Source organism: Phytophthora infestans, genomic scaffold (assembly GCF_000142945.1).
Source record: "Phytophthora infestans T30-4 supercont1.18 genomic scaffold, whole genome shotgun sequence".
Classification (NCBI taxonomy): Eukaryota; Oomycota; class Peronosporomycetes; order Peronosporales; family Peronosporaceae; genus Phytophthora; species Phytophthora infestans.
Window position 1 is genome coordinate 1,576,889 of NW_003303741.1, and position 8,639 is coordinate 1,585,527.

Consider the following 8,639-nt stretch of genomic DNA (forward strand, 5'->3'; position numbering starts at 1 on the left):
AATTCGTCTAAAAAACGCAAACAAGAATCAGTGACCTGGTGATAGCGAGTGAAAGCCATGAATAACACAGAATTCAGCGAAACTCGTGACTGTCTAAACTCTACATTCGCAACTGCATGTTGTGGTGATGGTCTTGGTGCTGACCTAGCCAATTGTTGCCGCCATTGGCACCTTGATTATTGTTGCCACCGCGACCGACGTCACCTTGACGAATATTGCCACCTTGGCCGCCGTCGCCCCTGTTGCCTTCGATTCCGCCTTGATCATTGTGACCACCGTTGGCTTCGTTTGGGAAAAGCTTTTTTCTATGAGCAAAAAGGCTATTTTATATTCAGAGGGATCAATTATATTCAAGGGGCTTCTTTGTATTATCGCCAGATGCTTTCTATGAAATTAAATTATTTGCGCTCTATTGTTTTATACCGGTATTGTCAACTAGGAGCTGACAATGTTTGCAGTAATAAGGTCGTTACATGTGGTTTCGTATTGTTGACCATAATAAGCTGACGTTATTTCCAGTGAAAAAGCAGGTATTGCTCTGTGCATTGTATTGACGACATTAACCAGACGGGTTTTTCTGATACAGACGGGATTTTCTGCTATAGAGGAGATAGCGCTCTATGTAGCGCACTGTCTATTATAATCTGACGTTTTTTCAGTATTAGAGGAGGTAGTGCTCTATTCCAGGCGATAAAACGTAGAAAATTTTAAATCTAGAAAAAGTAGGCCAATCGTACGGGGTTTTCTAAGCCTTTCCGCATAGCTCACTCCTTAATTTGTCTTTGATGCGCCCGTTCAAGCGTCTTGGGGTCTCTTTAGACTGTACAGCACTCGCTATTGACCGGCTTAAACCGGTCAAGAAGCTGCAGAGCGCATGCTCGCCGTCAAGACGTCACGATATTCAGATGGGCACCGTTCGGCATCCCCCGATCCTTTTTTTCCTCGGAATCTGAGTCCGAATTCGATTGGAAGACCGAAGGGACATCGACTCCAGTCAATGTCATAAGAAATATTTGACAACACTTCAAGTTCGATATGGGAATTCGTCAGATCGGCGTGCGATGTTCCCTAGTAACAAGCAGCTGAAGAATCGGTCACAGAGACTAAAAAGACGTGAAGCTTTTTCAATCACAAAATACGCCGACGTGATGGAGTGGGCCTCTTCGAGAATGTGCACAACGCTTGAGCAATTTCACCAGCACCTCGAGTATGATTTGGGCACGGATGCATTGTGGTTTTGTCAGCAGTCATTCAACTTTCAGCACGAGCTACTTGTACTGTATTGCTTTACAGATTCTCTAGAGAATGGAGAGGTTTCTGTCGGTATTCTCTTCACGTCCAGACGATTGTTCAGGACTGCTCCTAGGCAAGTACTAGGCCAACGTTTGATCGACAGATCCCCGGAAGAGCTTGGTGTGATGGATGATACTTTAACGATTCATTTTGGCGGATGGACACTAGTTTCGTTCGGTACCATTGGGGTGCGTTACTCGGTACTGAACAAGTATCAACAGAAGTTCTACCCAATGGCGTTCATGTTCACTCGGACGGAAACAGCCTCCACGTATGCACGGCTTTTTAATGTCTGCAGGGCCAAATGAGATTTGGTTATTGGTGGAGCTTTGGAGCTTAGCTTCGAATCAATGGATCATTTTGCCGCTATCCCAAGTGCCTTTCGCCAAGTCTGGCTTGACATTAAACATCTGAACTGCTGGCCACATTGGTATCGCAATGCCAGAGGCAGAAAGTTTTTTTTGTCTTTAAGTGAGCGCTACCAAGATATCATTCAGCCGCAGCTAGATTACCTCAGCGAAGCGTGCTCGCTTAGCCAGTTCGAGGTTTTATTCGAGCTAGTGGTCAAGAAATGGGAGACGCTGGGTAAAGCCGAGTACGCACAGCGGCTTAGAGATGAATGACCCCTGAGATTTGTGGCTCTATACTGCAAGTGACACTGCTGGAGTGCTGCCAAACCAAAATCCGATTGAATCCCATAATAGAACAATCAAGGCCACGGTAGTAAGTCATCTTCGAGCAGCGATGGGGTACGTTCTGGCTGGAACTTTGTGTGGTGTAGTGATTTCTCCGTAGTTGCGGATTATCACCCGTCGACAAAGACGTGACATCGTACGCAATGACAACCTCCACGGCCTTAAGCCTAACGGCAATCAACCAGAACCTACAAAGCATCGCTCAAAGGTAAGATCAAGCAAAACGAGAAGGTGGAGAACATCCAGCTGCGCTATTTGTCGATTTACGTCGTGGAAAGTTTAGAGTGAATTCCGTTCGACCACGAATGGGACAGCCCTTCCTGGAGCAACGACAATATCAAAACAATTCGCCGTAAGTTCAAGTGCGACTGTAAGAAGTTTTACCAAACCGGCTGGCTCTGCGCTCACGCTTTGGCATGTCTACATTTCGTAGACTCCCTAGACCTACAGGTTATGCTACGAAACCTACCGGCTCGGAAGAGATCTGGACGGCCTCAGAAAAAGACAAGATGCTGGATCGTGACAGGCCTCGAAAGTTGCAGTATCCTATAGACTCGCTGATCAAGTGGTCGCCACTAGTGTCGTCAACTGGAGCATTCTGATGGCCGATCATATAACAAACGACGAAGGCGAAGGAACAGAGTTCAACCACGTTGGAAAAGTTAAGCCACCTTTCATGAGAGGCAGTAACCGATACTGGAACATCGAATTTGAGGAATGAGAGGAAGCCAGAGCCCTTAAGTTGAAGAACTGACAAGAGCGATTAGCTACTCGTACCAGATGGGGCACAGCATTGTACCCAGTCGATAAAAAAACTAGTGTTTGCTTTGAAAAAAGAAGAAAAAAATGTAGAAGTAACGTTTAGAGCGAATACTGTAAAATCTTATTTTAGTTTTGTTATAATAAAACCTGATTCGACCGCTTTGCTTGATGGTAAAAACAATGAAGCAATCTGCCGGGTGATCGTTGTGTCAAACGCCATCTGGTCGGAGGAGGGACAAATTCCTGTAAGGGAAATCATCAATTTAGGGCCGCGAACCAGTTTAGGGCCGCATAAGCTACTGCCAATCATATACAGTACTCCATTGAACTTGGAAACTATTGGTTATAATAAGCTAAGTACGAATACCTTTAAATTTTTAATATGCAAAAGGGGTGAGCTCTTGGCGCCATTTTTTATTCAGCTCCTCCAACTAAATGAGGTTGTTGAGCGCCATCCACTCCGTTCAAACATTTGCAAGAAGAAAACAAACGCTTCACTTCTTACTTGTCCGACCCAAGCCATGTCTAAGACTCGCCACACTTACTCTACTGACACCAAGACTGCCATTGTGACAAAAATACTCAGCGGTGCGGCGGTTCCCGAGGTCGCGGCGCAAACCAAGATACTTGAGAGGACATGCTTCCGCCCAACGCCACCCACCTATTGCAGCCTCTGGACGTTGCAGACTGCAGCTTGCAGTTAATGCGACACTAAAAGTGAAACTCTGCAATCTGATAAAGGAGGTTGTTGACGAGGACGATGAGGGCTGTTATTCGATTGACAAACCCAACGCAATAAAGCCTGCAAATATGGCTTGGGCCACCAGCAGCAGAACACGTACTAAGTCGCGCAGGAAATCTGCAGTCGCCACCGAAGGCAAAGGCGATGGAGTCCCTCAAGAGACGAGGGCAGCCCAACATATTGTCAATTCCGTCGTAGTGTAGCTAATCAACAAAAGGGTTAGTTGCAATCTTTACACAATGTTTAAGAATTGATAACTTACCTTTTCAGTGCGGAGAATTAACGGCAACGAGTAGACTCGAACCCGCGACAACCCTGCTCATACAATGGGCCCTCAATAAGCTAGCGTCTAAACGACTGAGCTATCAGCACTTGACGTTTCTGATTTTGTTTTGGTAATGACAGACGTTTGATTATTCTTGCAAATTTTATCAAGACGCATAAACATAAAAAGAAAGGGTGATCTAACCCTATGCTAGAATGGGCTTGAAATTTTCACCAGCTGAACATTTTAATACTGAAGCTCAGGTTAAATGCGGCCCTGAACTGATACGACAAAAATTTCTGCTGCCGTGTCCTGAACGATCAATGCAATTGGTAATTGGCCGCAAAAAATACGATAAAAAAATTCAGATTACAAGCTTTCGGACACTGTCTCGCTTTGTGTCCCTGTGCAAATAGTTGCCGAGTTATGCGACTTTTTTTCAGGGCGGCCCTAAATTGATGATTTCCCTTACCTAATATTTGTATGCCCTAAATCCCTGCGAAACCGATATAACGTCCACTATCTAGAGTGAAGGTCCAACAAGTGACGGCTAGGGACTTATAGTAGAATGTTTTTTTGCCAAAATACTATATTAGACCAGTATTACCGTTTACAAAACTAATACTGAGAAATATTAGCGAGACGAGGGGAAGCACTGATATATTAGTAGTACTACACCATTCCCCGGCTAAGTTTCCAATTTTTACCAACCATCGTGCAAATGGCCCGTTCTTGTGAGATCTAATTTAGAGACACACCATTTTTAATTTTAGGCTAAGGCATTTGGCGATTTGCAAGAAAAAGCCACTTTTCCCACGACATGCATTTCTGCCCATCACACTTTTCAAGCAGGTTGTAAACCTGGTCAAATACATAGAGCCTACGTTACCGCATCGAAGGGCACGGCGCAAGAGCCTGAAAGCGGTTGCTCGCCACTAGCACAGCATTGCTCGCTGTGAGCTGCAAAGTAAGCGCCACAAGCACCAGTGTCGACACCAACCGACGTGCAACCTCCCTCCCGACTGGCGCATACGGTTCCAAGCGCAGAGTCACAGGGCTGCGTCGCATTTGTCCACGGAACTGCGGCCTTAGTAACTGCAGGAGTGGATTAACACCACTGCCGCCGTCCGTTGGAGAGCTACCGGACCAGCCAGAGGCAAGCCGTACCTCTTGCAGCTCCCATTTGCGCACGAAAATTCCCAGAAATGCACACGAGCACAAACAGAAGGCAGCTTCCACCTCTCGGGGCCTCGAAGTCTTCGCTGCTACAATCGCAAGTACCAACGCTACGAGCCCTAGTGTCCTCAACGCACTCGCGTGGAAAGAAGCAAACGCGAAGTCTAAACGGGACAGACGACACCTTGTGTTAGTAGACAAAACTAAAGACGCAGCGAGTAGTACCACATGCGAAGACGTACAGAAGCCGAGCTGTTCTCCAAAGTAATTCCGGACATGAAGAAGTAAATCGTCATCGCTTCGGTAGCATTGAAAAATCTTCCCAAACACTCTCCAGGGGGCTGGGAACTCTCCCCACTGGACTCGATCTGTATCCAGGGACGTGTCCACATAGGTAGTTCTGTGGGTATGTGGACAGAGATGATGGTCCAGCAGCCCGCGCTCTAACAGAGCGCCGCAGTCAAACCCGGCATCTATCAGCGCCTTCGTCAGTCGGATCTTGTCCACAATGCGAAATGGTGATTCGGTACTTCTGCCAATGGCACCAGCTCCGTCTCCTTCGTCATCAATCTGGCGATACACGTAGCGAAGCGCAGCAAGATCTCGGAATGGAAGATACACCACCTCTTCTTGAGCCTCTCCTCCTGGCTTGATTGTGGAGAATATCTGCAAAGCACGCAGCCGACGAAACCACATCCCGCTGTCCTCACAGTCGAAGATCTGCGCGTCTTCCGCGAAGATTTTACCTGCTAGAAAGAGTCGATAAATCTCCTCCTGTGCTTCAGCTTCACCCCACAATTTTGCGTCTGTCTTGCTATCTATTTCATGAGCAACAGAAGCGGGTATCCGCACCTTAAGTTGTTCTCCTGTAGCTCTCAGCAACGCTAGAGTAGGACGGAAGCTCAACAATATCCTGCCGTTGCCTTGAGCTTCAGTACACATACGAATCGTCATTCCAGGTAAAGCAGCGAACCGAGAAATGATCACATCCCGCTGCAACGCCGAGAAGGGGATCGGTGGGTGGGTGGGATAAATGGATTAATCCCAACCCCTACATCGACTACTACCGGTCAGAAAGGATGAACGCTGCGCAGGCACCTTCGCAGAGCAAGCGGCCGCCCGAGAAAGGATCGTTCCCACTGGACCACTACGGTGAGTGCAAGCCCGCTATGAAGGAGTTTCTGGTCTGCATGCGTGAGCACCGCAACAGCCACATCGACTGCAAGACGCTCTCGGCCGCTTATCTGCAGTGCCGCATGGACAAGTGGGCAACTTGTGTTTTTGTACTTGCAGAGTGGTGGTCTCACCATTATGTATTCTTCATTACAGGGGCCTGATGAAGCCCGAGGAGTTGGAGAAGCTGGGTTTTCACGAGGAAGGCATGAAAAAGATGTGGACGGAACAGACCAACGAGGGTAGAAAGGAAGGCGAGGGATTCGTTGCAGGCCTGGGCATCAAGAAATCCCGCTATGAGAAAAAGTAGCAGTAGCCCGTTGTTCTATTCCTTACACACGAGAAGAGCAGCATCTCTCTACTGTAGGTAAATGTCTCTTAATTAGACAGATGAACGAAAAAATCAAAACCCAGAGCAGCGAGTGTCGCCACCGCTCTATTTTACAGTACGACAACTCGCCGCCGTCTCTAGTTCCAGGATACGCAAGCGTAGAGCACTCATTTCGGCTGCGGCCTGGCGTGCATTCGTCTGCAGTTGCTGCTCCAGGACCTGGACGCGTACACGCAGCAGAACCTCCCGCGTTCCACCATCTCCACCGTTGATATCTGGTGTATCGGCCTCCGGTGCGTGCAGACGTCGCTCTGGTATTTCTTTTGACTGCTGTGCGAGTGTCTGTTCAAATTGACGAATCACTTTCTCCTGTATCCGTATTGCTTTCTAGCAAGTCACAAGAATGGTGAGTCATCTATTCAGCGTAGTCTCTGGTAAGGGGTTAAGTCACCCGCACCTTAAGAGCGGTTGCTTGCTCCTTTTCACGCTGTAGGCGCTGTACTAAAGCAGATTGTACAAGGTGAGCCTCCTGTAGCTTGTCATGGCGTTTCTCCAGGTCGGAGTATGCGCTTAAAGACTGCTTGGCGTCAGCAAGCTGCTGCTTCAGGATTTGGTATTCGCGATCTAGCACCTTGTACTTCGTGGCTAGCAACGTGAACCGATGCGATGCTGCTTGGTGCTCTGGGTGTGCAGGGAAAGCAACTTCATTTCCATTGGTAGAGCCCAGTAGCTCGGCTAGTTGTTGCTGCTTGCGGCGTTGTGCAGACTCGATATGATCCATGAGCTTTTGTAGCTGTTCGTCTTTTAAAAAAACTTTAAATTATGTGTACTGCTATTTTAAAAAAGTGTAGATCCACCCAAAATGTCGACGGGACCACACACACAGAAAACGGGTCACCACCACCACCTTAAAATATACGACCACCACAATAGCACGATCACTGCCAAAGTATTGAAGTGTTGAAGATACAGAAATAGATAGATTTACACAGTCGGCGCACTGTCGCTCATTTAAAATTACGTGGAGACAAACAAAATGGAGAGCGAGAACGATGATCTTTTAGATGGAGCAGGTAAAGATCCCTGCTAAACATGTGCAACAAGCGTCCTTACTGGCGGAGGCTCAAGCCGAACCGCTCATGTGGAGACCTTTCTCGACTCTGAAATGTGAAAAAGATCTCGAGTGTTCACGTCGACTACTGAACAACAACACGCTACTATTTAAGCTGGTGCGGTGGTTCAATTTCCGCGTCGAACACGACCAAGTTCAGCCTAATAGTGTCGACATTCGAGACACTGAGGCTTCACTTGACAGCAAGAGCACAAGTGCAAAGTGCAGCTCGCCACGAGCCAATTCCAGACTGTAGTGACCAATTCGTTCAAGACGTTGGAGATGCTCTTTAGCGATGCGTTGCTGTACTTGGAGCCGGACCAGACCGCCATCTTCATGCAGATGAAAGAGGCCTTCCGCTTGGCAGACAAGGACTGTAGCGGCGAGATCGACGCGGACGAAGTGGCAGATATGCTGGAGACCATCGTCGCCCAGTCTGGCACGGTCAAGCAAGGCGAGATCCACAAATACGTCGAGGAATTCATGCGTGTGGTGGACAAGGATAACAGTGGCTTGGTGTCGATCGAAGAGTTCGTCGAGGCGCTGGAGAACGGCCTTAAGCTCGAGGTGGAGGTGTACGCGCAACGTAAATCCAAGGCCTCGGCTCTGGTAGCCAGAGGGAGCATGTGCTTGCGGCTATCAATGAGAACGAGGACGACGCGGGAGATCCGAGCAAGAACGACGAGCCGAAGGTCGTCGACGTGGACTCTGGCGACAAGATTCAGTCCAAACTTCCACCTTTGGATGTGCAGGAAGCGAATGTCAACAATTCTCGAGCCGCGATGCCGTCACGTGAGAGCTAACGGAACTCGTCCCAAGCTTCGTCCGTTGAGAAGAACAAGAGAGTCTCGTTGGCTGCGTCATCGGCTCCTGTCAAGTGTCGCGAGCACGACGTTCTAAATGTGAAGGAATTCTCCAGTAGCGACATTGCGGCGCAGATGAAGACTGCGTACGTGGAATGGCAGCTGGAAGAACGTCGCTACGAGAAGGTGTCAATGGAGGAGCTCCTACTTCTCAACTGTCTCGTTAGTGGGGCGGGGGGTATTGCCAAGAGTCTCACAGAGATGGCAGAGATCGTCGTAACCTCCTAA

At 48.2% G+C, this 8,639-nt stretch overlaps 4 protein-coding genes across 4 annotated transcripts; 2 read left to right on the forward strand and 2 right to left on the reverse strand.

Annotated features, from left to right (window-relative positions):
• Nucleotides 1-2,849: 2,849 nt before the first annotated feature.
• Nucleotides 2,850-5,897, reverse strand: PITG_10500 (uncharacterized protein; the record flags this gene model as incomplete). Its single annotated transcript, XM_002902235.1, has 9 exons — nt 2,850-2,861; nt 3,296-3,411; nt 3,593-3,695; nt 3,755-3,807; nt 4,465-4,498; nt 4,647-4,852; nt 5,071-5,097; nt 5,176-5,718; nt 5,786-5,897. 8 exons carry the CDS (start codon nt 5,627-5,629, stop codon nt 2,850-2,852), a joined length of 1,005 nt encoding a protein of 334 aa, XP_002902281.1.
• A 115-nt stretch (nt 5,898-6,012) lies between these two features.
• PITG_10501 (uncharacterized protein) lies at nt 6,013-6,416 on the forward strand (the record flags this gene model as incomplete). The annotated part of the gene is made up of 2 exons (XM_002902236.1): nt 6,013-6,197; nt 6,263-6,416. 2 exons carry the CDS (start codon nt 6,013-6,015, stop codon nt 6,414-6,416), a joined length of 339 nt encoding a protein of 112 aa, XP_002902282.1.
• Nucleotides 6,417-6,542: 126 nt separating this feature from the next.
• On the reverse strand, nt 6,543-7,218 carry PITG_10502 (uncharacterized protein; the record flags this gene model as incomplete). The annotated part of the gene is made up of 2 exons (XM_002902237.1): nt 6,543-6,806; nt 6,895-7,218. 2 exons carry the CDS (start codon nt 7,216-7,218, stop codon nt 6,543-6,545), a joined length of 588 nt encoding a protein of 195 aa, XP_002902283.1.
• A 283-nt stretch (nt 7,219-7,501) lies between these two features.
• Nucleotides 7,502-8,639, forward strand: PITG_10503 (uncharacterized protein; the record flags this gene model as incomplete). The annotated part of the gene is made up of 4 exons (XM_002902238.1): nt 7,502-7,702; nt 7,765-8,174; nt 8,274-8,335; nt 8,395-8,639. 4 exons carry the CDS (start codon nt 7,502-7,504, stop codon nt 8,637-8,639), a joined length of 918 nt encoding a protein of 305 aa, XP_002902284.1.